Source organism: Apis laboriosa, unplaced genomic scaffold, assembly GCF_014066325.1.
Source record: "Apis laboriosa isolate Shangri-la unplaced genomic scaffold, ASM1406632v1 scaffold11_cov152, whole genome shotgun sequence".
In the NCBI taxonomy this organism is placed as follows: Eukaryota; Metazoa; Arthropoda; class Insecta; order Hymenoptera; family Apidae; genus Apis; species Apis laboriosa.
Genome location: NW_025221020.1, coordinates 1,918,099 through 1,945,819, shown reverse-complemented (window position 1 = coordinate 1,945,819; position 27,721 = coordinate 1,918,099). Strand labels below are relative to the sequence as shown.

The 27,721-nt window shown below is 36.8% G+C and overlaps 2 protein-coding genes across 7 annotated transcripts; one reads left to right on the top strand and one right to left on the bottom strand.

Annotated features, from left to right (window-relative positions):
• The first annotated feature begins 77 nt into the window (after positions 1 to 77).
• On the top strand, positions 78 to 6,844 carry LOC122720122. 2 transcript variants are annotated; one of them, XM_043946613.1, is made up of 6 exons: positions 78 to 574; positions 3,035 to 3,140; positions 5,334 to 5,542; positions 5,628 to 5,738; positions 5,946 to 6,127; positions 6,542 to 6,844. In XM_043946613.1, the coding sequence occupies exons 1-6, from the start codon at positions 374 to 376 to the stop codon at positions 6,690 to 6,692; spliced, it is 960 nt and encodes a 319-aa protein (XP_043802548.1). In that variant the 5' UTR covers positions 78 to 373; the 3' UTR covers positions 6,693 to 6,844. The 2 variants fall into 2 exon arrangements, 1 of the variants encoding a protein (XP_043802548.1); XR_006347721.1 differs by having other exon boundaries at positions 79 to 574; positions 5,946 to 6,209; positions 6,542 to 6,683.
• LOC122720121 lies at positions 3,150 to 27,721 on the bottom strand. 5 transcript variants are annotated; one of them, XM_043946609.1, is made up of 4 exons: positions 27,667 to 27,721; positions 4,920 to 5,168; positions 4,413 to 4,837; positions 3,150 to 4,277 (listed from the first exon to the last, which is right to left on the bottom strand). In XM_043946609.1, exons 2-4 carry the CDS (start codon positions 5,153 to 5,155, stop codon positions 3,787 to 3,789), a joined length of 1,152 nt encoding a protein of 383 aa, XP_043802544.1. In that variant the 5' UTR covers positions 5,156 to 5,168; positions 27,667 to 27,721; the 3' UTR covers positions 3,150 to 3,786. The 5 variants fall into 5 exon arrangements, 4 of the variants coding, with proteins under 4 accessions (XP_043802544.1, XP_043802546.1, XP_043802545.1 ...); XM_043946611.1 differs by lacking the exon at positions 27,667 to 27,721 and adding an exon at positions 7,773 to 7,899; XM_043946610.1 differs by lacking the exon at positions 27,667 to 27,721 and adding an exon at positions 5,228 to 5,367.

Genomic DNA, 27,721 nt, shown 5'->3' with positions numbered 1-27,721 from the left:
CCGGTGCGCTTGCGCGCGTTCGTATGTATGCGGCCAGAAATACGCGCCGAGACGTATTCGCTTCGGCAGTTGATCGCGGCGCGAGCACAGTCGAACCTGCTCAGGTGCGACTTTCCTTCCGTTTTCCTCGTGCATCGAGTGCGACGCGCAAACATCTTAACGGCAAACACGTGCGATTACCGTCTACCTCGCCGCAATTCCCCAAATTTACCGCCACAACTGGGCCTACTTGGCGATCTCTTGGCCACGTGTTACGTTCCAAGTGGCAACAGCGGTGAATATTTTATATGACCGGAGGATAGAACTCGACTCGATTCCGATCCCCCTTTTTCCTTTCTTTTCACGTTTTGACGGTGGAGCACGGACGCCAGACATGCCGTACTCGGTCTACAAATGTAGAAGAACGTTTCTCCACGCGATATGTTCGTTCTCGATTTGTGGACTGGTGATGGCTCAACTGGATACCAGATACCCGGACCAAAGGATAGTGTTCCCCGATCGGGGCGATCCGAGGGCGAGACAAACGGCGAATCCTACGGTGGAGGATGGGCCGAGTGCAGGAGGCGAATCGTTGGTAAATCGATCGCATTTTTTTCATCCGAACGCGTATTGCACGTATTACTTGGCGTACGCTACGGTTCTAGAAGAGTCTGGTTCACGGAGCCGCGTTGCAACACTCCCACGTTTTCACTCTGATAAATAGCGCAATTATGTTATCCCGCGTAGCATCGTTAAAGAGAGCGTACGTGACGGACGCGACAGCGGTAAAAATTTGAAGAAAAAAAATTGATCCGATTGAGTCTCGTGTGCAAAGAGAAAAAAGGAAAAAGATACCTTTGTAACTTTGGCACTCGCGTGTATATTTGTATTTTTTACTTTTATTTTTATCTTTATTTCTTTTTTTCTTTTTTCAATTTTTTCACAACATTATTCAACAATACACTTATTTCGCCGTTTCACCTATCGCTCGTTCCATGTAAAATTTAAAATTCCGCCAACGGGCGATAACAGTTTCCACGAATTTGTCTATGAATAAAGAAAAAAAAAAATTACGCGGCGAATTACGCGTTTGTATTTGCGGTAAATTATGCGGAAATCCTTCTCGATTTTGTTCTCACCGTAATAGCGTGGCCCCTTTTTTTTTTTTTTTTTCTATTATCATCATCGGTGTTAACGTAAGCGATAAACGGAAACGTGGCGGCAATTCCTTTTGTCGACGATAAATGACGATTGATTGTTACGAAATCCTGTGCGAGAACGGGAGTATCGAGACCGTTTTTTCTCCCGCAAAAGATACACGAAGGTCGTATATACCACTAATGTCAAGGATGTATAGAAACGGTATAGAGGCGGAGAGATCGAGACAGAAAAGTGAAAACCTTGCGGTGCACGACACACTTAGGATTCTTGTCGCAATTCCCGTGATTCGTTATGTAGATAATTGATTACCAACAACCAACAATCGTCCGTGCGAATGCCTACTCGATTACTTCGCGAATTCTTTTTTTTTTTTTTTGTAATTTTATCAAAACGATTTATCAATTGGTGTTTATATAGATACGTTTTTATAGAGGAAGATATACGAGCTGGACTTGATAGATATTTATTTATTTATTATATTATATATTTATTTTATTCTATCTTGATTCGTGACGAGAAGTAGAAAAGAGAAATTCAAGTTAATTAGATTAGGAAAGGGACTAGCGCGCGGCGTTATCGTTGCAAAGTGAGAACCATCCTTTCGGTGATCGAGGATGGATAAACATTATTTCGCGAAGATAATATTTGTTTGGTCACGAAGCGATCATTGTGTGCGCGCATATTTCATTGTCACAATAGGGTTATACGATCGAGCGCGAAACGAAGCCAGGTGTGTAACAGACGACCTTACAATGCCGGCGATTAAATTCTTGCGAAGCGTCGAGAGGACGTTCTTGGAAAGTACAATGTCTCGGGACATCGCGTTTCTCATTTATGCAAATTGTGCAACGTGCGTAATACGTTTATTAAAATGCTCGCCGTACCGTTATCGACTCACTCCGCGCTCGTGTTCACAAATATTTCAGCTGGTAAAGAACTCGTCGATACGGATAAATATCGGTCGAAATTATTATCGACGAGATCTGGCCACGTCATCACGCCGTTGAAACGGAAAACGTTCGAAAGGGAAAATGTTAAATGGCGCCTATCGAGAACAGCTCACGTTAACACCGAGGATGCTTCCTAGAAATCGGTTCATTTGTTGATTTTTTTCAGCGTGCACGCGATACCAGCTTGTTTAAAACCTGTTCCAGGTGGAATGGTGAACGTGTGAGAGGTCGAAGAACGCATCGAGTTATACGTTATACACTTTCGTGTCGAACGTTTCGTGCGATTCGGTTTTAAAAATATTTTTTAACAATATTTTAATATTCGTGAAAGTATCGACTTCTTCGATGACTTAAGATCCTGCGATTATTTCTTCATTCACGAGAGCGTTCGCAATCGATGATTCATTGATAAGATATTATCGGAAATACCCCGATAATTACATCTAAAATTATTCTATTCAATTTTTTTTTTTTTCAAATTATCATGTTTCCTTACTAATTAATTCGATTGATAAAATAATTAATAACGTAACACTGAAATAAAAAGATCTTGACGTATTTTCTTCTAGAATAATACGTTATTTGAATGATTAGTTTTCCTTTCATTTCGCATCCCTTGATATTGCGTTGGAAATTCCAAGTAAAAAAAAAAATGAACAAGAACTGGTTAATATGTTCTTTCAAGAGTTGTTTCCGTTTAACAATCACGTAGGTATACAATAACAATACCTGCAGAAATGATAATTTTTCTTTTTCTTTTTTTTTTTTNTTTTTTTTTTTTTTTTTTATTATGGAAACATTCCCATTTTTTTATTATCGATTTTATTTTCGGCTTTATTATCAATCGAACTATTGATTAATTTTACGACACAGAGAAAAATCAAAAAAATTTTCCATCCGATTCGTCCCGAGTTTCTTTTATCCAAAATTCGTGTTATTTTCAGAAATCGCTACAATTAGGCAAGAAAATCAGTTCCATCAATTCGATCGACGATTTCCTTAGATTAGTCAAAGGTGTGCCACAGGATATATCTTCCTTCTCTATAAGCAGTAAGTATGATCTTAAATAACTTATTAACAGGAATTATGGATCTATAGAAAGGAATAGTACGTAAGAAAAACCGGTTGACTCGTGACATTGCGAAAAACAAACATATTGTTACACGACCTTGTAAATTGCACTTTATTCGGATTAAAAGAAAATTACAAAATTGTGCTTAAAAAACAAAAAACAAAAAAGAAACGCCGTGACTCGAAGCATACGATAAGTACAATTCTGACTTCGTAAATTTTTGAATGTTTGAAGAACAAATTATTACGAGTATTAAATCAATTGTAATAGATGCAAATATTGTTCGGTTGGATAAACATCTTAAACTTTATAATATCTTCTACCAATTTTATTGTTCAAACTTAATTATCAGTGAACGTGAGATCATCATTCAATTGATCGTAGCATAAAAAATATACTTAACATAAGTATTTCATAAATTTAAAATCCGCGAGTAACGTTATAGAGACTCGTTATTGCAAAAGTTTAACTTGGAAAGAATTTTTAAATAAAAAAGAAATTAAAAAAAAAAAAACATGATTTTCGCATGAATTTTCTGGAAAAATATCAAATGATATAATAATTTTCTTACGCTTGGAATTTCTCTTTAAACGCCACATCCCTATTATTACTTTTTCAAAAATTTTATTTTTTTAAATTCTTGCAAAGCTCGTTCTCGCTATCCTCGTATATTATCAGATGAATCTGATAATTATAAAGAAACATTTTCTTTTTCTTATCGTTACTATCGTTACTATCGTTACTATCGTTCGCGTTGACCCCTGGTTTATCAAAGACCAGTTTTTTTTCCACGTAATAAGGATTGAATAACTTACAGGGTTCTTTTTCCAAATTTTTTATGAAATCTTTGAGATCTTCGAAAAAATCGGTGTTCTTCAAAAAGCCACCGAAATTGTTCTTATTCGGCACTAATCTATCGCTAATTTGATTGATTTCCTCCAAAGTGGGCAATCTGATCGTAGAGTGTCCAAATCGTACTCTGTCTTTTTCTGTATTTTTTTTATTCGATGATAATTTCAGGGTTGGATGTTCAGTGCTGTACGCAATTTGTAACTTACACGGTCGTTTCCAAGTGTGCACATTAGACATAGGCACGGAATAGGCATTGCAAATATCTATGGTACGATTAAACAAAATATCTGTTATGTTCATTGTGCTGTTCAATCTAGTTACTCCTAATGAAAAATTAAAATTCGAATCACAAAAGATTCCGAAGATTTAAAATGGAATTGAAAGAATGTATCTCTTGCCTCGTTTCCAGTATCTCCGCGAGAATTCCATTTCGCCATAAGCCTCTATGTATTTAGGTGTGCTCAATCCAACGATGACGTTTTCATCTCCTGGATCATTCTCTCTCTTGATAGCTTTGATGGTTGGTGCCATTTCCTCTTCCAATTTTATCCTATTAATGCTCTCCTCGATCTCTTCTGTGCTGGACGTCGAGATCTCAAGCTTAAAAAGATTGAAAAGATCACCCTCGCTCAAATCGTAAGACGAGTCATTCATTGCGCTGATTTCCTTCGCATCGATTTCATTTTGATTAACATTGGTTTCGACGTCACAATTAGATGACGTTTCCATTTCTCGATGGGACGACTCGTCCTTATTATTATCGACGAAATCTTTTTTTACAAATTCTTGATTTTGACGGCAATACGATCGAAACTTGAAAAGTCTACGTGAAAAATCTAACGTTAACATTCTTTTTCCTCGTTCCACGAAATTTTTCTATAATTTCATTTTATATTGTATCTTACCGTTTCAATTTTTTCTTTTTGTAACTGATGTTAGTTGTCGGTACGATGTAGGAGTATATATGTCTTGAATCGTGAGATTCCATAAAGGCAGACACGTTTTTTCTACCTTCGACTATCCATCCAAACCAATCGAGGATCACATCTTCCGAAAGATAATTGTGTATACCGTCAGCGAGACCATCGGCCAAAGCGAAGTAACTATTCGCAACTGAAATTGCTTGTACAAAATTTTCCATTGTTCTCAATTATCTGAAAAAGTAGGATAAACTTATGGCAATGTTTCCAAGAAATACTATTTTTTTTCTTACATCAAACCACAAAAACCACATTGATCTAGACATAATGAAATTCGAGGGAAAAAAAGGGAAATCCTCTGACTACTTCAAGTTGTCACTGAACGGAATCTTCTTCCAGGTAGAATGGGAGAAACTGAACGTTCGAATGCCGAGCGACCAAATCAAGCTTTGTGTATGCCTGAATTACAAACAGTTCCTCTATTAGAAAATGACGATCCATCTATTGTTTATTATCCAACTTGCACACGGATCAAAAGATGCGGAGGCTGTTGTAGTCACTCGTTTCTTTCTTGTCAGCCAACGGCTACGGAAACTCGAAATTTCGAGGTAAGTCACATCTGATTAAATGTTATTTTTATATATATATATATATATGTTATTAATTAATCACGTTATTAATTAATATTTAAAGATTTTTGTGACGGCTCTTGAATCCAGTAATACATTAAAATATCAAGGCAAACGTATTGTACCGATAGAGGAGCATACGCAATGCACGTGTGACTGCAAAATAAAGGAGACGGTAATTTGAGAACAGTCGATAATTGAGATCTTCCTTTTTAAACTGGTATAAGTCGGTTCGCAATCTGCAAATCTTAATGTATAATTTGCGATCACTCCTGTGCAGTAATGAATTTTTGCGATAACTTAATTAGTTTAAATTGAAAGATTCGAATTTTCAATTTTCAAAATGGTTAAATTTTTAAATAGTATAACGATATTCTTTCAGGACTGTAACAAGAAACAGTCTTATGTACCGGAGGAATGTACATGTGTGTGCAACAATATCGATGAACAGAAAAAGTGTAATGAAAGCAACATGAAAATATGGCATCCAGATCATTGTAACTGTTCTTGCAGAGAACTACAGGAGTGTACAACTGGTTTTTATTTCGACCAAAATTCATGCAGGTGTGAACGGAACAACAAGGATTTGTAATACGGGAATAATATCTTTCCTTCCTTGCTGCATTTCTATTATCTTGTATATCTTGTAAGCTGTGCATGATACATCCAATCTTTTTTGGATTTTCTTTTTTTTTTTTTCTTAATATTTTATTTTTCCGCTTATATCGCATAAATTAACATAGCTTATTTTCTTTATATTCACTATTGCATTAAATCAAATTTTCTTCACTAACATTTTTTTTTAAATGCTTTGCTTACTTTTATATTTTATTCGAGTGACATAATTAAAACAGTTAAGATAATGATACTTTCTCATGGATTCATGAATGCACATTCTGTGTTTATTAACAAAATATAAATTTTCCATTATGAGAATAACATATTATCTTAAACTCTGAGTATTTAAAAATATTTTAGATGCCTGCAAATATCTAGTATTTGGTTTACATCCACAAAGGATTCTGATTATAGATTTGGACAAACTCAAAGACCGGGTAATGTATCACCAATAATAATTTCTCTAGATTCAGATGATCCTAGAAGAAAACCTAAACCAGATCCAGAATAATAATTGATATAGATTTTAAAACAATTTAATTATTTATCTTTGTGCCATTTTGTTATACACATAAGTATTGATATTATTTATGTATTAATATTAATATTAGTTATTGCAAAAAATAAGTGAATGTATTTTTATATATCAAAAAATATTGTAATATAAGAAAATACAATTATTTAATATAAATTATTTGTATATATAATTTTTTAATCCTTATTTATAAAAAGTATTTTATTAATTTTTTTTTCATTTAAAAAACATGTACAATTATTAATCTTATTCTATGTTTCTTTAAACTATTTTGTACGTTTCTGTCAAATATAAATACATCGAATATACAATTATTGGTCTTATTATTAATTTTATTCTATATTTGTTTGTTTTAGATTATTTTGTATTCTCATTTAAGGTTGAATCTTGCCTTTTTTTAGCATTTTGGGAATATAAAACCACTGCTTTGTTAACTCTCAAAACAGCTCTGTATCTTTCACTTATAGATGAGATTGATTCAGATATTTCCCCTAAAATATTGTACAATAAATTATATAAGTTATTATAAATGAAATAATTATTTAAAATTATATACATAACCTCACTTTTATTGTGATACGTAATCAATTTAAAAAATTTAATGAAGATAAAAAGTTTGTAAAATTTGTTTAAAAAAAATATTTAATAATATATGCAAAATATTATCAAATAAATAATTTTACTTGTAAAAAATATTTACTTACTAATACAAGATGTAATATCTGTTATAGTTGATTCTTTTGTAACTTTTTGACGTTTTATTAATTGTTCCATTGTTGTAATATAATTACAATTTATTTTGTTACGTTTTTTTTATAGTTACAGTTAAAATTAGATGCAATACAACAAACAAAAATTCTTTTTCAGGAATGTTTTTAGCTAAATGGCGCGAAGAATACTAAATCAGTCGATCATATCTACTACAATAATGTACACACAAAACATATGAAATATTTAAATGTTATTTGAATTTAAAATTCATTTATGGGTGTGACAAGAAACATAAAAAACTATTATAATTCGTTTTACAATAAAATTTGCAATAAAAAATATTACCTGTTTGATTATCCTTGTACAGTAAATTATAAATATAAAATTTTTCTTTATTGTCTTATATCCTAAAGATCTCGAGACAATCTTTGTACTGAATGTGACATTTAACGGATTTCTTAAAAGATTTTTGTAAAATATTTACTTTCATGTCAATATTATTTTTTGTATACAAAAAATGTTATCAACAATTGAGTTGATGCTACTGTATACTATATTTAACTGCCATCTGTTCGATAAAATTGAAACATTTTACTTTCATTCATGTACTACAGATGTCGTCACATACACGATATAACTAAAATAATCAAATTAGTTTTTTACAAAAATGAATTATTAATAAGTTAAATATCAATAACTGTTAATGACATATCGCATACGTCTATTTATATTTACATTTATAATCTAAATAATAACGGTAAATCTTTCGATTTATTTCGTTTTAATATTTGATATTACATACACAATTAATAAGAATTATCATTCTGATTTTTCAGTTGTAATATTTTATTATAAATCTGTAATTTCATATACGTTTCTCCAATTGGAAATCGAATTAATGAACTTAACAAATAAGTAAAACAATTTTGTGATTATTATTATTATTGAAAATTTTTTAAATTATATTGTGTATACAAATTTTATTTTTATTTTATTTTTATCTATTTTTATCGCATATAGCTTATTTACCATTTATACTTGAATTATGCCAAGAAAAAAAATTCAATATACAATGTTTATTAAAATGTATTCATTAATTTCTTGGAAATTGTGTATATTTCGATAATCCAAATAAATTAAACGATTTACATAGTATGAAGATAAATAGATCGATCGACGAATAGTGAGAATTATATTTTATCAAAATCATGGAGATCGCGCGAACAATTTAATCAGAAAGAGCGCCACGGGGAAAAGCTCCGCGGGTAATGTTGCACGTCGAGTTACATATTCACGCGTATATTGGACGAAAGGAGAAAGAACTGAATCGAGTAGACGAGGCGCCGTTTTTTTTTGCGCCACCCGTTATAATTACTGGGGCCTTGTCACTTTTGCCGAGGCGCGGACCGCAGTGAAGTATCTCGTTCGTACGTCGCCCCGTAGCATGGTCGACCTGCAAGGTTGGCGGCTACCTCAAAGCAATCGCTTCGCTTACTCAACGAGCAAGCAAAGGAAGTGCAAGAGTAAAAGAAGAAGAAAAAGATGAAAGATCAAAGACAGAAAACAAAGGCAACGGCCAACCTCCAAGTCGTTGTACGGGTGGGTGACTCGCGTCACGAAATTGTCTCAGCACGTGAATTTGCAAAGCGCGTGTAAATAACTTACGTTTTTCATTACTCTCATTAATTTGCTTTGAAGAGAGAAAAATTAAAACGAATAAAAGAAATTACGATCGCACAAAGTAGATGATAAAATCACATAATAAAAGAAAATGAAGTAATGCAAAACAATATTACATTGATTTTAAATTAGTACAAAAGTATCTTCCGATATAATTATATAGCTAAGTGTTGAAGGACATCTACATGTTGTTCGATGCAATTTAATCGTATACGCGATGCACGAATTCAATTTTTTGTTCGCCGTTGAATGCGGCTTAATTGCATTCGGTAGCAAGAAGGATTTAAAATTCAAAGAGGAACAGTAGTGGGTCCGGAAAAAACCGGTACCTCGCCTACGTATTTTACGCCACTTTCTTGCGTGTACGCACGCGTGTATCACTGTCTCGCTTCATCGCGCTCTCTCGAGTTCTCCTCAAGGACTCTTGGGAAGGCCCATGTAGCCAGTAAGAGCTTCACGATCGTAACACGGTAGCCAACACGGTGGTAGGTTTAAATCATATTAAAGCGCATCCAAGCACCGGGAACCGTAAGCCTGGATTACTGCTACAAATCGTCCCGTACGGGGAATTCTGCGCGCCAAGTAATTCGATCGCTTTTCAAAGGTCCAGTCTAATCACATACTACCTGCTTTCGCTAATTCTAAATCCTACTTCTGCTTTTTTTTTTTTCTTCCAACTACATCAAAGATGTTCGCTTAATATTCCTAATGTGCCTACGTTTTCTACGTATCATATAAGCAAATAAAAATATATCTTTTTACATTTTATTCAACAACATTTTATCATCCACTTTTTCATTTACGATCATCAACACCGTTAATAGAACTCATCCTATTACGAGAAATATGCGTGTAATCAATAGTGCGATCTTTCTATCTGTATCAACAGAACAGAACAATACGAATGGCGCATGATAAAGTGTTCTCGTGGAAAGTTACGAAACAACGTGGGCAGCGACAGTAGAAAATGGCGTGGGTCGTGACGGTCTGAGACCAGGTGGAACGTGTTTATACAAGATACGACCTGATAAGACATTACCGAAGCTCGGCAGGAAGATATACTTATGCCAGACACGAAATGACCAATGGCCAAAACCATTGACATAGATTGACATCACATGAGTTTAATTTTCTAATATCTCAAGGATAAAGAATGAATTAATAAAATTCCGTTGGAAATTGTATCGATCAATTTTTTAAAGATAAATAATTCGAATTATAATAAATTACGACAGAGGTTCCAAAGAAGGTTGTCCTTGGAAATTATCAGCTGGGTTTTAAGACCCGCATCCAATACACGGGTCACGATTTTATTGCGTCTACGAGCGTGAATAGATCTATTGAAAACCTAGGCGTTCGTAAGTAGGTGACGCGAGATTGGGCGAGCATTCGTGACGAGCCATTGTGATTAGTTCCCTTCGGGATTCGGTTCGTGACTCGTAACGAAGATGAGAGAATACACGGCTCGCTTTCGTATTAATAATTTTTTATACGTATCAATTGTGATACAAATTACACATTTTTTCTTATTTATACGCGATTATTGAAATCGTGACACGTATAGTAATCGCGCGATTTGAGGAAAATACATATACGAATCGGCAGTTAAAAGAGAAAAAATCATGGATTCGTCAGGGTAGCTTTTACTTGATCAAAGCCACAGGACCATACGAATATGCCATCAATCTCCTCTTACGCCGCAGAAATATTCCACTTTGCCACCGCCTTCTCTATCTCTTCTTTTCTCTCTTCTGTTGCTTGCCGGGGAACCAGTAGCAATATTGTATCGCATCTCTTTCTCGCTGCTTTTTGTATCTCTTTTGTGTTCCCTGATGCACGTTCAGCTCCCGTTGTACCGATTGAGTGTTGACCCCGCTGCGTCACGCTCGCATGCTGCAGTTTGTTCGGAACGATACGCAATCAGCGACAGAAGCGAATTTCGAGCGTGTCTAAGTTCATGCCACGGTTTACAACGCACAAGCGATTATTTTTCAAATAACATTTTTCGATATCTTTTTCTCGAAAAAGAAAGAATGAAAACAGGAAAAATGAAACAAGTGATTCTCTTCGTAACGCAAGAAAGAAATCGATCGTCTCGATACGGGTCGAGGCTGAAAATGATTATTCGTTGAACAATACCAACGATAGATAACCGCTTCTGCGTACAGCATCGTATTTTTAGTCACGCGACTGCACGCTTCTTTGAGTGGTGGTTAATGCGTGCGTGCGAAGATGACCACGCGTGATGGCTCCTAACCTACACGATCCACTTTTCTTCGATCCACAGGGACGGTCAAGAGGCTTTCGTCCTCCGTCGCGATATTTCTTTAATTTTATTGGAAATTTCATTCATCATTGTCCACCTGCGTGTTATTTACGCACAGTAATCAAGTGGCAAATATCGAGTTCAAAGAATAAATTGAGTACGAAATTGGTAATGTAATTTACCTTCGAAGAATTTTTTATTTACACGCGATATGCAAGTATACTTATATGGAATTGAAAGTGGAATAAAAAAACGAGAGTTGATCGACATTCGTTATATATTTGTTATTATTACGCGAATCCATTTCAAGCATGAATCATGCAAAAACGAATCTTTTCGATCGAAAATAATCTATTATCAAGGTATAAGTTTAAAAAAAAAAAAATCTGACCAAGATGATCTTTGGAATAATGTTGATCTTTTATATAATATCTAATAGAGGACATGAAATGATCGAATTATTCATATATTTGTTTGCTTACATACAAAATAAGTAACAACCGATGTTGCTTTCGAGAACTGAGTATTTATCTTTCAATACGGTAAAGTCGACGCTAATATTTCGTTTATGTTCTCTTACTTCGTACGCGAAATCCCCAGAAGGTCAAGTAATACAAAAAAGAGGCAAGAAATATAACCTCTTCGGTTGTACGAAAATTCACAAGACGCACCAGAATATAATATTCTTAATAAAAGATTTAATTCATTTTATTCGAGTTTCAAATTTTCTAAACTGCGTTCAATCCTTTTTCTAGGATATATTTTATACAATCTATGCAAGAATAGTAGTTATCATTAAAGACATGCTATAATATAGCCATTCTCTCGATCCGGGTAATGAATAGTTCCGCTTGAAGAGCCTTCAGCCGGAAAGTTATCGTTTATTGGAAGTTTCCTTGGCAATAGCGGAAGATCGGCCGCTTCTGGGTTACTTGCCAATCACGGACGACATTCGATGGAGAATTAGTGCGTTCTTGATAGTTGAAGTATCGATAGAGAGCACGACAGTACGCGACATGTTCGACAAATGGCCCCTCGACATTCTTCCTTTTTCCATGGCGGTGCTCTTTCGCGACGCTATCTACGAGTCTATCCACCATCTTACGACTTCATTGAACCGAGTTCATATTAAAGAACCGAGTTTATATTAAAGAACCGAGTTTGTATTAAAGAAAAATAATTTAATTTTTAAATAATTTTAATTTTTAAATAATTTTAATTTTTAAATAATTTAATTTTTTATTTCATCGTCATCGATTTTAACTCTTTCCTTGTATTCAATTATTTTATACATTTTATGCTGATAAAATGTTGAAACATGAAAAAAAGCGAAAAAAATATAAATTATTGAATTTATAATATTCGTATTACATGGGAAAAATAAATTTTCATTTGCATTTATGAAATACGATACGTTTCTTTATGTCAGAGGTTCGCAATTCAAAAACATTTTTATAATTGGAATCTTCGACGAATTGCTCACGTACCTGGTAACGACGATCTCATACGCGATCGATATACACTTGAAAATCGATCCATTAAATATTTATACCGTAATGCGTATCACGATCGAGGGACAGCGTTAGAGAAAATGCAAATTATAACATTCGAATAACATTCAGTTCGTATACGAATTACTTCTATACGCTTCGTACGTATCGATAAAAGCAGATCGTTCAATGACGATATCAATTTATTCCTTTTATTTAGACTTCTTTGGTTTCTCGTTAAAATCCCTAAGTGTTTACGAATCGACGTGCGTACACACAGGAGGATAGGCTGATCGATACCAGAAATCTTTCGAATCTGTCGAATCTATCGAGAAAAGGAGGAGAAGAAATAATGTTCTCTCGAGAATGATCCGAAAGATCGAGAGTTTTGTGAATCCAAGGGTCGAATTCGATCCTGCATCTCGCGTGTCGAGACACGCTTCGCTGTCTCTCCTCTCTCGCATCTCTAGATCTCCTCCTCCCTCTCTTTTTTCGCTCGCTCCCTTCCTCCCTCTCGCTCGCTCACTGACTCACTTACTCGGTGGAAACAAAAGGAGCAACTGGTGTGGGCAGAAAACGAGAGAGAAAAAGAGTGAGAAGGGGGAGAGCGCGAGCAGAAGCGAAAGGATGGAAGGAGCGGAGGAAAAAAAGAAGGAAAGGCCCCTTCTTCTTCCCCCTCTGCCTCTGTCCTCCTCCCTCCCTCGGTGGAGGGGAATCGTTCGTCAGCGGTTCAAGAAAGGGACGAAGACGTCCGAGCGAGCGTGGATAGCGGGATAGAGGGTGGAACGGAGAAGGAGAGAACGAGGGAAAAAGAAGGAGGAAAGAGAAGCGCAACAAAAGTAGCCGTGACGCCGTGCAAAGCGAGCAAACCGAACGGATAACCGTGGAGGAAAAAGATGAAAAGAGGGGCCCTTCGCGGCAACGCGGAACGAAGAGGGGAGGAAGAAAGGAGAAGAAGGAGGAGGAGGAGGAGGAGGAGGAGGAGGAGGAGGAGGAGGAGGAGGAGGAGGAGGAGGAGAAGAAGAAGAAGAAGAAGAGGCCGAAAGAGGGGACCTCAGGGATGTAAGGTGGAAACTTTCGTGCCTCATACGATTAGACGAATGAATTCGATTCACTTGGACGAATTCGAAATCGTTTAAGCGATTATTTAATCGCCATCGATGATATTTAAAAAAATTAACAACGAATATTTATACTAGGTCATGAAATTTAGATAGATTTTTCTCGTGGAAAAGAAGAGAAAAAGTAGGGAAAGAAAATATAGGATTAATTTCGTTAATAATTATCGATACACGCATCTATTCTTGCACTTGTTAAAGAGAAGAACGTAAAATCAAGTTCATCGGAAAAATATCAAGATTGCGCAACACGGCGAGCCATTTATAGTTTCTTAGGCAGAAAAATAGATAAGCCGCGTGTCTCGTTTCATGTCTACGACCAACCGTATAACCGCAACGCCTTGAAAGTCTTCCTAGTAACACGATCGATCAGCTGGCGGACGGTGTTCAAGGTTGACCTTTCTCCCAAAGAAAACTCAGTTACTCCGACCAATTAACCCAGTCTTAAAGTCGTTCCACGTCCACGTAGCTGTACGTAGACGAACGTAAGAAGAGAAACGTAAGATCGTCAAAAAAAAAAAAAAAAAAAAAAGAAGAAAAAAAGAAAGATTCGATTTAAAGAAGAGATTGAGAAAAAAACGCGAGGAAGGGCGTGCAAAGCGTTACACGTTGCGTTCTCGATCGTTGAAACTCGTTGGAAGCACGAGGAGGAGTCGATGAACCGAAACAATCGTCTCGATATTTGGTCGCTACGTCCCTGGGCCATGGCAAAAGAGATAAAGGAGGTGAAAGTGGAAAGAAGAGAGGAAGAAAAAAGGCAGAGCTGGCAAAAGGGGCAAAACCACGCGCACTCGGGCACTCTCTTCTTTCCTCCTCCGATTCCTTCTCTTTCTCCACTCCTTCGCTCCGCCGTATAGAGCGTGTAGTAAGGTACAGTACGGCAAGACATAGTACTACAACGTGCGCATTCGACTTTTCAGCGTGCACGTGTGTCGACGAGAGGCATAACGTGCACCGGTTCTTCCTGTGTGCGAGTATGTACCTGCATGTGTACCACTTTGGCATCATCCTGTTCCTGTTGAACCAGGCACACACCACGCGCCTTGACTCGCCCCGATAATCGGCCGATGTCAAGGTCCTCCTCCTCGGTTCCCGGTAGCCGAAACTTCTTCGCCGACCGAGCCGAGAAACGATTCCCGTATTCGTCGATCCGCGCCAATTACAAACGCGCGACCCGTCTTCCTTTCGTCGAACGTTCGTGTTAATCGAACATTCGTCGCCGCCACCCGCGGTTTAACTCGCGATCATTTTTTTCAAACCTGGTACGATCCGTGGCTTAATTGCTCGACCGATTATCGACGGAACGCGAGTGACAAATTTCCCTCGGACACGAGAGAGAGAGAGAGAGAGAGAGAGGTCCTAGTGTTGTAGTAGAAACGGGAAGAGAGAGAGAGAGAGAGAGAGAAAAGGGAAAGGAAAGACGAAGGAGAAAGACGAAGGAGAAAGACGAAGGAGGTTTCCGCGAAGCGGAATCAATTCGTTACGTTATCCGCGTTTATTAATACGTCGGTGCACGTCGATCGAGGGATCGGAGCAAGGGATCAAAACGGGTTGATTTAAATTGCCTAATTGTAAGTTCCCCGCGAGTTCGTCATCCTCTCTCATCTCTGCGTGGAATCGATGGACGGTTGTGTTCCCCGCGGTAGCCGTTGCGCGTAATAGCATTGGGTAGGAAGAGAGGAGCAAAACGAAGCGAGAAAAAGGGAGAGGAGAAAAGAGAAAGGGAGAGGGAGAGAAAGAAAGAAGGAAAGGGGGAGGGAAGAAAAAAAGAGATCAACGTATATCGGAGAGGACGAGAGGCTTACAAGAGGTATACATCAGAACAGATTAAAATCGTCGAATCTTCCTCCATTTATGGCCTCGCCCAACGGAATTGCAACCACCTTACGACTACCTTGATCTCCATTTTCTCCTTCCTATCTTTTTTCTTAACACCAGCCAACAAGATACTCTTGCAACTGCATAAACTATAAGAATCAAATGAACCGGATTCTCGAATATCTTAGTATATTACCGTCATTATCGCGCCACTTATTTCGAATTATAAACTTTAACGATCTACCTTTTTGCTTTTGCGAATTCGCGAAAGAACGCGTAGCGTCAAAGATCGGGGGAACGAATCGCTTAAATCGCCAATTTTACTTAAAGGATTCGCATTGTCGGAAAATTCCTCTCGCCGTGCACTCTATTCATCGATATATTCGCGTTTTTATACAGATTTTCGGTACCTCGATCCTCTCCGTCCAATTCGAATTCGACGTAGAAATTTCGCGGGTTGTAAACTGGCTCGCGAAATCACTTTTACGCGATGTACCGAAAGAATTCTCTGCCCGTCGTAAAACCCTTCGGAGACACTTTAATAGCGCGACCGTGTACAAGAAGGAAGAGAGAAGGGATCCTTGGCGTCTCGCATTTGTGATTTACACGTCGTAAAGGCTACGATGCGAGATGCGGTTTGCCCAAGCGTACATGCTACGTGCCCCTTGCGACCAGATTTAACGCGGCTGATTGTGTGCTCACGGTGCACAACCGTATCTCGTCGATGCTGTTCGACCTGTTCGCGTTTTACTCTCGTCGAGTGCAAGGGCGCGCGATGATGTCATTGGTGCGTGCCCTTGCGGAAAGGTCACGAGGAGGGGAAGAAATTTGTTCGAGAAATACTGTACGGTTAAACCCTTTTACCGTACAAATACGGGTTAACGAATTTTCTGGAATTTTCGTATTTTCTGTTTTCTTTTTCTTTTCTTTTTTTCTTTTTTTTTTCTTTGTACCGATAATTTCTTTTCTTCGATAACGCACGTTTTGATAACGTACTTTTATTAATCTCTTATCGATGTTCAAATTTTTGTTTTTTTTTTTTCTTTTTTTCTTCTCTTTTCTTTTCTTTTTGATGGATGATCATCGCAAAAGGGTAACTGGTTCAAAGGCGAATTCGCGTCTATTTTTATGAAAGGTTCGAACGGGTTTTTATCACAGGCTAGTAATCTCGCCGACAGCTGACAGGCAGTTAAGATTCATTAATGCTGTTGGCAGCGATTCAACATCCGTGAATAAAAAAAAGGGGAAAAAAAAAAAAAAAAAAAAAGAAAAAAAAAAGAAAAGAAAAAAAACATTTCTCGCGCGACAAGAGAAATACGGCGAGTCAAAGGGAACAGATGTCTCGTACGAAGACAGAGAATGCCTCGATCTTTCGCTATTCGAAACTTCTCGAATAATTGTGGAAAATAAATAAAAACGACACGTTCTTAATAATAATAAGAGGGAGAGAGAAAGAGACAGAGAGAGAGAGGACGATGACATATAAGAAAAATTAAATCTCGTAAGGAAAATGACGGATGAAATGGTGGCGTGGAATAAGAACGGAACAAATCGAGAGGAAGAATAAAAATATGGCGTAACAGAACTCGCCAGTCCAAGGAATTTGCCCTGATATTTTAATGGCGTTGCTCCCATTCCCCTTTTTCCCTCTTTTTTTCTTTCTTTTTTCATCCTCTCCTTATTTCGTTCCGTGACGCGCCCCTCCCGTTTTTCTTCCGTCGAATGCTCTCCTCGCCTCGATTCCTTTTTCTCGGCTTTATCAAAGCGCAATTTCGCAACGAAAATACGAGACGAATCTCGAATTTCTTTCCTCGTTTTTAACGGGCCGATGGAAAATCGATTCGGCTCGGACGCCATCGCTGCCAATTTATTCCGCGCCGCGTTTACGATTGCTCGTGTTTCTCACTCGTGGCAGAACGGCGACGGAAAACGGTACCTCGGTACGTGGATCGAGCGAGCTTTTTGCCACGCTTTTTCGTCGGCAAAGACATTCGATTCGATTGTATTCATGCCACCTTTATGCGCGGAAGAAACAGCGCACTATACAGGTTTAACTGTATACTTTTCTCTCGAAATCGAAAGAAACTCTCGCGAATGGTGTACGCATGGTATCTCGAGAGAGATACAGAAATAACGAGACACCGATTTGCGGTTTAGCTCGGACCGGTGGATTGATTACGATTATGAGAAAAAAGAAAAAGGAGAGAGAGAAAAGAAAAGAAAGGAAAGAAAGAAAGAAAGGGAAAAAAGAAACGTTATAGAATTCCCTTAGCAACAACAGTGTCACCGAAGGTAAATCTAGAAGTTTGTTGCCTGGTGCACGGAAGGTGTCGAATGACAAGACGATGGCGATAACAATCTCTTGCCGCGTCACGATGCAAATTGAACGTTGTCTCTCTTGTTATCACTCGATTAAAAACTTTCTGAACATTACTTTATTTTTTTTCTTTCTTTCTTTCTTTCTTTCTTTTTTTTTCTCTCGTATATTTTCGTACTTGAATAAACATGTATGTATGTATTTATTTTATGCGTCCGAGGTTTACGTATTTTCCAAATTTATATTATATTCACACGTCGAAAACATTAATCTGTAGGCAATCTGTAGTCGGTGTTGTTAGATGGTTACCATGTTGTCTCGCTATTTCTGCAAAAGGAAACGGCGAACGAGGTGATCGTACAGGAAGACTATGCGATTAAACTCTGCGAGAGGAAGAGACGCGGGTTTTTGCAGCGATTAAATGCAACAAGGAAGAAGGAGATCAACGAGCGAGTTGTAAATTATCTAGTCGCGATGAGAGAGAGTGGGGAGAAAATTTCGTGGAAAATTATTATAAGCGAATTTTCTTCGTTACTTATTTTTACACGGGCAAGAAGAAAGACAGAGCTTTGCCCTTAAAACCAACTTATTTTTCCAATGGCTAGAAATAACGGGGATATCGGATTCTTCGTCGACATATTCGTCCAATTTCGTTTCTTTCCCGATTTTGACATTCAACGTGATCCGTTTGCGATAAATATCCCCGCTATTAAAATGGCCTTGCGAGCAGAAACGATCCATTGGACGGAGAACGAGGGCGAACTCGAGATCGTGGCTAAAAATGGCGATGCTTTAGGTCGAAACTTTAATCGAGGACGGATAGGGAGATCAAAACTGGCAAGACGATCATCTCTTTTCACGGTCGTTCGGATAAATCTGACTAATACGAGTATTGTGCGTGCATAGATTATTGGCTGTGGGTGGCGATACGGTTATCGTCCCCGTCCTGTCGTAAGAAAAATTGTTACGAACCTCGTTGCAATAATCGTTCCGTATTTTTGCTCGTAAAAAAAAGATGGAGATATTCTCCGAGATACATATCGAAATATCTTCGAATATCCCGTTTTTTGCAAATTCATCGATCAATTTTTCGTTAATTTGACCTATGACCTAGAAAAGGTCGTTACGATTGTCGATGGCAATCGAACGAGACGAGAGATTGGCCGAGGCTGACGTACGTTTAATGCAGGTCGTAACTCGGCCGCGATACGTATACAGGTGCAGAGAAGGCCGATTAGCTTCGTTATTGATTTTTCCCATGAAAAACATTTTTCACTTTAGGCTGAAACAACAAGAGCAGACATGAATATCTCGCTATACGCATATGTGTAATGTATCCCACTCCACAGATGCGAAGGTCGAGGCCATTTTTGTAAACGCGTTTCAAACGGCTTAACGATCGGTACAAAAATACAACGTAATCTCTTCTCGAAATTATGGATGTTTCTTTAGAGCGTTATGAACGACCATAATCCGATACGAAGCTCGTACATATACCATCCAACACTTCTATCTACAAGGTAAATCCTTAAATTACGATAAAAGTTTTAACAAACTTTCTTTGAGTTAAAGAAAAAAAAAAAAAAAACAAAAAAAAATACATAACAAGAAAATAATTTCTTGAACGTTCCAAGTGTTTTATATGGAATAGATACCTAATATCGTCTCGTTACGAGTGAAACAGATACGAGTAAAAGATATCAGACTTCCTTAATTATACGTGCATATTACAACTTACTCGAACCTTTAATAATTTACAATCAACGTTTCTTGGGATAACTGTAAACTTCCCAATTGCCCCGGTAAATTAGCAAATTCTAACGAAAAAAAAAAAAAAAAAAAAAAAAAAAAAAAAACTATTTTATTTCCAATCCAATCTTAATTTCTCCATCGTCGCCAATCCTCGTGTTCGAAGAATCAGACGTTATGCAGATATCGAAAAATTTATCTCCGTTCTACCGTATATAGCAACCGATGCAAAGGTCAGTTCCATAATTTCTTGTTCGAATTCCGATCTCTTGTACACGAAACGCCACGGTTCTTCGTCCTTTGAATCGCTCCGTACGTGGATCGGGTACGTGGAGCGCTCCTTAAAGTTAACTTTCCTACATCGCGGACGAGCAATTTCTGCTACAAAAGTCACTGACTGGCAATTACGGTTTCTTACCCGAGGCCCCGTGTACCGCTCTCGGCTCTCCTTTCTTTCCCGTATCCCTGATGATCCCATGCGAACCAAGAAGTTTCTGCCTCCGGAAGCTCGACCGCGAATTGCGTTTTCCTCCACACTATCCGCTAACCTCTACGAGAATATACACATTATACGCGTTACATTATTCAACGTACGTATTTTCTCCGCTCACATTATAGTATAACGTATGCGTATTTCCTTTTATTTAATTTTATTCCTTACGATATGTTTTTCTCTCTCTCTCTCTTTCTCTTCTTCTTCTTTTCTTTTTCTAAACGTTATTCAATTGCATTTTTTTTTTTAAAATGAAAAAGTGGAAATTTTTTTTAAAGTTTTTTATCTTTCTTTTTTTTTTTTTTTTTTATTCATTGGTTTATCAACCACAAAAATCGCTTCAAATTGTGTGATAAAATAATGTGAGTGCCTTACAGTGTCTACCAGACCGATGCAGGTCATTTTTCGGACATTGACCCAACTCGCAGGGTTGCAGGCAACAAAAACTTTTTCACTGCTGGATGTAACCGAGAGCGACAAAGTCTACCCAACCGGATAAAGTTTAGTCCGGTGAATGATTTAAAAGAACCATGAAGTAGCATGGGACGTGACAAATTTAATGTTTGTTGAAACTTTATGGGTTTAGTTGTCGGGAATAAATGGAATCCCTTGAATCTCTTGAGCGACGCGGGGAGGAGAAAAATTGTAAAAATCTTGTAAAAATTTTCCAAATAATTTTGAAAAGGGAAAGAAAAAAATTGTTAGGATAACAACTCCGACGTCGTTTTTAGAGCAAAACGAGCAAGAGCATTAAACCAGGAAGCGGAAGAACAAAATAGGAAAAACGTGAGCAACGCGTTTTAGTAGGTTGAGTCGGATAGATATACGATCTCTCGGAGGTATGCTTCATTGGAAATTCTTATACCCAAGAATTTCCGTATTGTTATTCGTCCAATCCGGTTTTGAGCCTAAACCGTGTTGCTAAGGATACTAGGGGGAAAAAACGATTTCGAGCCGTTGACGAAAATGAAGATGGACGTGGGTTGTTGCGTGGAACCCAACATAGTAGAATATAAGGGTACCCATCGTTCGAAATTGATTCGAATTGACAAGATTGTGTGTGTTAGTGGGCAGCATGAGATCAACAATGTTTTAAATTTCTTTCTCCCATCCCTATATCTAGAAATAGAAATAGAAAGCGTTGTTGTGTAAAGGAATAGCTTTAGAAAAAGAATCTAACTGTAATCGTGTTCTTTGAACAGCTTCGATGATCTCGGTTCACCGATCTGTCCTATAATTTTCCGTTTCTTCTTCTGTTTTACAATTGTAGACAAGGATGATGGTGTTCGAAGGTTCGAAGATCCGGGAAGTGAATCGAATCGAACCGAAGGAAACTATCCGACTTCGAAATTGCTTCCCGGGATACAAATCCATGGAGTAACGGTGGGAAAAAAATTTACAATTGCTCGAGTGCAAACGCTGCAATCAGTTCGCGCAGAGATGGTTGCTTTCTGCATTAATAAAACGTTGGGGGTAAACGTTTTCGAAGAAAAGGGAATCATCCCTTTTCTCAACGCTATTTTACACTTCCTGCGTTTATCTTCCTCTTCTTCCGCCTTCTTAAGAGACCAATTTTAGGTAAGATTTTTAAGAGAGACCTCCAACGTTTTCAAAGAATTCGATGTGATACTTTTTTTTCTTTTTTTTTTTTTTTTTCTTTTTTTAAGATTCGTCTGGTGTCGTAGAAAAGAACGAGTAAAGGAAAAACGAGTATAGAAGGATATGCTGCCTTTCATAAATTAATTGTAAATACAAAGTCGAACGAAGAAAATGATGAATGTACGCATAATTGACATATCGCGCAATATCGTTTAGATCCTTTCCCCCCCTTCGACTAGCACCATAATGGGTACGAGTACCGAAGGGGTCGACGTCCCTTTCGTAAACAGATCGCTTACGCTCAAGGACGTTGGTATAGTACGCATTGTACGCGCATATGATTATCCGTTGCAGTCAACTGTTCTAATATTCCTGTAAGCAGCATCGCAAATTAACATCAATTGATTTCAGAGGAGTTTAAATAAAACGATAATCAAACTACGATGTAATCTATAAGAAACGTTTTATGTGTCCGTTCCAACTTCTGCCTCTAATAACTCGTTAATAATTAAAAAAAAAAAAAAAAAAAATTTGTCAACGGTTTGAAAAAGTTGAGTTTTACAACGACATTCGAGTTCGAGTTAATTTCGAAGGAGATTAAATACTGAGGTAAGACAGTGATGCGCTAAAATCTGCATCGATTCCGAAATTTTATGAATGACAAAGATTTTTATGGCGAACTTGATTTGCGAAATGTGTTAATGACCGTTATTACTCCATTATCCAAGGATCGTCGAAAGATGGAGGTACAGTAGCAATTATGCTACTGTGTGGTGATCACCGCTTCTTAATAACTCGAATTTTCATGCGACACAACACTTTTATCATTTCTTTAAACACAAATACTACCTAAAAATATTATTAATAACGTGTAATTCTGGGAACAATCAAATTATATCAGCACCTCTACTAGTAGCTGGTAGGGATGACGAGCGAAGGTTATAAATATTTTGATACTTTGTTACGAGGATATAGTAGTATCATTAAGGGTGCTTTACAGAAGCAAAGTAATGTCAGGTTTGTCAATAACTGTGTAATTTCGGGACCAGAATTTTGATCGCTTAATGAATGTTTGTGTAACCGGTTTCTTGATCAGTTTCGCACATAAAATCCACATGGCTGTGCTACACCAAATGGGCAGGATATTTTTAAATTGGCCACATAAATTTTGGACATTTCATACATCTATACCCATATTCCGGAAAAACCAAAACTATCATAAAACTTTGAGGTTATACTTAATACAGAAGAGTCTAAGAACGTAAATTTATTTTACGATTGACTTTCATTCTCTGTTTACTAACTTTTTCATGCATATCCTGACGCGTATTACGAACACGTATCTGAATCATATACCAATATTTTAAGGATGGCCTGTATACACCGCGCTAAAAGTATGCCATTTCAAGCTTAACTAACCGGAATCCACATGTCAGCTCGTAAACTGGTAGCAATGATCTCTCGGCGATGAAGTTCTTGATTCGAGGCAAAATTCTCGACAATGTTACTTTTCGCTTTCTACCCGAGGTTAAATGATGATCGTAAACTACCGAGGAACGGGATAAACAGGAGCCAGGAACTGATTCGTGATTTTTCATCTTCGTTACCCGATATCACCTTTCCTCTGGCAAGTGGAGCACGTATTCGCCGGTGCTGCCCTCTACGGTTTCCTTTCATTGGCCCCTTATCTCCGACCGATGGTGAATCACCGCGGCCAACACGATGCTCGGAGAAAGAGACAGTCGGAAGAAGAGAAAGAGAGAGGTCCATGGTGATGCTTAGCACGTGTGTGTAGTGGTCATGAAATAACCGAGGTACAACGAGAGATCGAGGTGGGGGAAGCTTAAGAAGAGAGGGGGAAAGCGCGATGGAGAGAAAGAGAAAGGTAGTAGGAGAAAGAACCATAGACATGGTGTTGACCGGGCTTTGAACCCTGATCCCACTGGAGTACTACGTCGTAGTACGGCCTCCCTCTGGATTGGTTTGTCCTTTCCTCTTGGTTTACCACACTATCAACCCCGCTTCTTCTTCTCCACCCTTTCGTGGACTGCAACGACACAACCTTCTTTCGACACTCTACGAACTCTTCTTCCGAGCTTCCGTACATACGAGAAATATGGTACATGTATCTAACCTAAAGGATACACATATATATATATATATATATATAATCGTGTTACAAGGTTCTACGTGACCAACTTTGTCATGTGCCTTCCGCGAATCACTGAAAATGTTTACAAACAGTGGGTAAGCCAACAAGCAACCAGTCTTAGATATCTATCGTCGACTAACTAACGGTAAATCTGTATGAACGTTTCATTGAGGAAGTGTACGCGATGCGAAGCACGATGCGATCAAGCTTCATCTACCGCAACGATTAATAGATAAAAAATTCGCTGAAAAAAAAAAAATAATCTGTAGGAGGAGACCAATCACAGAAGCGGAAGAATCGAAGCACAAGCGGCGCGTGTATGTATACCTTACAAACAGGCACAAGCGAGCTCCTCGTCTTGCGCATCCTCCAAGACTTTGAACTACAGGCAACTACCGCTTTGTCCTTACTTGAAGAGGCCGACGGTAGGGGATGGGATCTTCATCGATGGTGGGGCAAGAAAGATGAGCAGGGTAGGAAGGCAGGGAAGGTGGAGGACCGTTGCACTGACCGGGCTTTGAACCCGCTATGTGGTAAACAACAGGTACGTTGCACCCGTGGCGCAATTTGTAAGAGGCAAATCCAAAGAAGATTCTTCTTCAGGAAGTCGATGTCCGAAAATAATGCCGAACGCTACTTTAAATAACGGCCACCACCCCTACTACTGTCCCTCTGTCCCTCTCTTCTTTGAGAAATCGAAGAAATCTCAAGATTATCTTTAAAATGAGCAATAAACGAGAAAGAGGGGCACAGTTGTCACGAAAGATTTGTGTCATAAAATTTTTATATTTCAACGATAACATTCGTCAAGATACGAAGGAATCTCCATGGTGTTAAGCGATATATTTCGAAATATATAATCAACGAACGTTGTTATAGTTTCCCGTTTTTGCAGCGTGCGTTTAGAATCCTCTAACAAGGAAGTGGACTATCGTTTCTAATCGCAGGCAAATGATATCAGGATGGCACAGCACTGTCGACTTCCGGTTTATAAAGCAGCTGGAGTTTCATGATTGAATCGCAATGTTTTTTCCGAGATGTCGTAATATTTCCCGTTATTTACGTAAGAAATACGAGTATTTTTTTTTTTTTTTTCTTTTTTATCAATATCTAATTAGTAAGATTTTTAATCTTTTGATAAATTTTTATACGACTTATACTAATTTTCAACAAAATTTATATCACAATTAAAAATTGATTGAAAAATATAAAGATAAATTTAATTCATATTGCTAGATCGAAAAGTTAAGTTCAAAAATATTATAACTATTTATGATCTTATTTGTATATCTTTGAAAAATAGAGATAATGAAATTTGTACTTTGATTTATAATATTATAATAATGTACAACAATTCTCTTCTAAAATAGTATTTAAATATAGCGTTTTGAAATTTAATCTAAAAAAAATCAATGTCATTTTATGGAATTATATGTAAATTTGAATCTGGGTTTGTTGTGAATCGGTATCTCCGCCAATGGGCCTAGTTACCGACATTTTCAGTTCCTTCTTCGACCACTACTTGTCGCTACTGTCGCAAAATTCCAAAGCAATATTTCTATTTATTATAACAATTTTTTTTTTACTTGTCATATAATAATCACACTCAATCTATCATTTTTCAAAATCAATTTAACTATTCAAAAGAATGATATATTTTTTTTTAACCATAATCAAACAGTTTATAGACAGTTTATTTTGATACAATCTATTTAATGAATATATATATCATGTATGATAAGGATAATTTAAAAAATTTAAATTATTCTTCATTAAATTAAATTTATGAAATAAAATTAGAAATAAAATTATCAATATTTGTAAGAACATTGTCTGCTATTATGTATATAAATTCTCACGGTAGTAAGTCGATAATAAAATCGAGGTCACTTCCGGCTTTCATCCCGGAGACCTTTTTAAACGTAAAACGTAATTCTATAAAAATTGAACAATCAATGTTTTTAATATCGTCATTTTAATTGTTTATATGACGATAAATATATTTCCATATTAAAATCAAACAAGCATAATTATTAACATACGTGTGAAATATTTTCTGTATAATTGAACAATTCCGCAAACGAAGCTATAGTTTTGCAATTATTGCATCAAGTGATGAGATGTGCAATATAAGCAACATTGCGGCATTATTAAAGGTAGCAATAATATTTAAAAAAACATATATAAAAACTAATGTATTTCATAAAGTATTTTCGATAAAGTATCACGTTATTTTATTTGTTATTTCAATAATGTATTTGTGTTCTTTCTTTTATAGAAAATCGATATTGGAATTTAAGAAATTCTTCGGATTGTATTGGACGGGTTTACGAACAGGGTACTCTCATTCAAGAATGAACGTCGAAATGTGAGCGTATCGTCTAAAAATACTGTTGGTGGGCCGAGGTGCGCCTAGCAACAGAGATTGCATAGAAGCATAACTATAGTGAACGTGCGTGTTTATACGTCGAGGCACAACGAGGACATGAGTTACGGAAAAAAGGAGCCAGACAAACAAACCTGTTCGTTTCTATTAAACGATTTTCGAAATTTCAGCGATGCATATTGGGTCAAATGCACGTGTATACGTTCCTACAAGAATCATTATTTCGCTCAAATTAAAATTAAATATATAAAGATAAATGATTTAATAATTTAATTCATAGAATCGGTATTAAAAATTAAATATACAAAAATTAATCAAATATATTGTTAAAGATAAATTTATTTTTTATATAGAAAAAAAATGTTACAATAAAGAGCAACACTTATATATATATATCTGTTCAAAACACAAAACGAATATTACATATATTCAAACATTTAAGAGAGTATGGATTGAAAAAAAATTCGGACATCATTCTTTAAAACATTTTCTAAAAAGATTTTAAAAAAAAGTTTTAAATAAGATACATTCTTTGAATAAAAAAAAAAAAAAAATTTTATAAAAAATTTTTCTCACATGTTTGTAAAAATTTAAGAAAACACCAATGCTAATCTGTTATTTGAATCTTCAATTTTTCATTGATTATTTGTATCCAACCAAAGAAAAATTCTGATTCACTTGAAGAAATTCTTGCATAATCCTCTGACCTCGATTTCATATTCACGCGACGATCCAATAACTCAAATTGAAATCAAATGTTCTATTCCGGCCATCGTTCAATGCATTGTTCTCATTCGATATATTTATAATCGGAAATGTAATTAAAAATCGCGCCAAGAAATCATAGAGTCGCATGTGAATTAAGATGTTCAATTAGAAAATACAAGCCAAAAGTGCTGTATGCACTTTGTATTCAATATGCGCAGACTTTGTATCAACATCCTCTGTTCGGTGTTAATTTACTTGCAAATTTGACCACGCGAGGCGACCGCGCTGTTTGCATTTCACGTTCATAACCATCAATTTAAAATTTATGTGGCAAATTATTTTTCTTTCTTACCTCGATGTAAATCAAGTTTCCGTTTATCAAAATTTAAATCTTTCGCAATATATATTTGTACCATTTTAAAAATGAAATTGAAATAAAGTCAAAATGTCAAATATCACTTACCCAAAAGGTAAGTATTACATACGCAGGCCCAGAAGCACCTGCTTAGTCAGCTTCG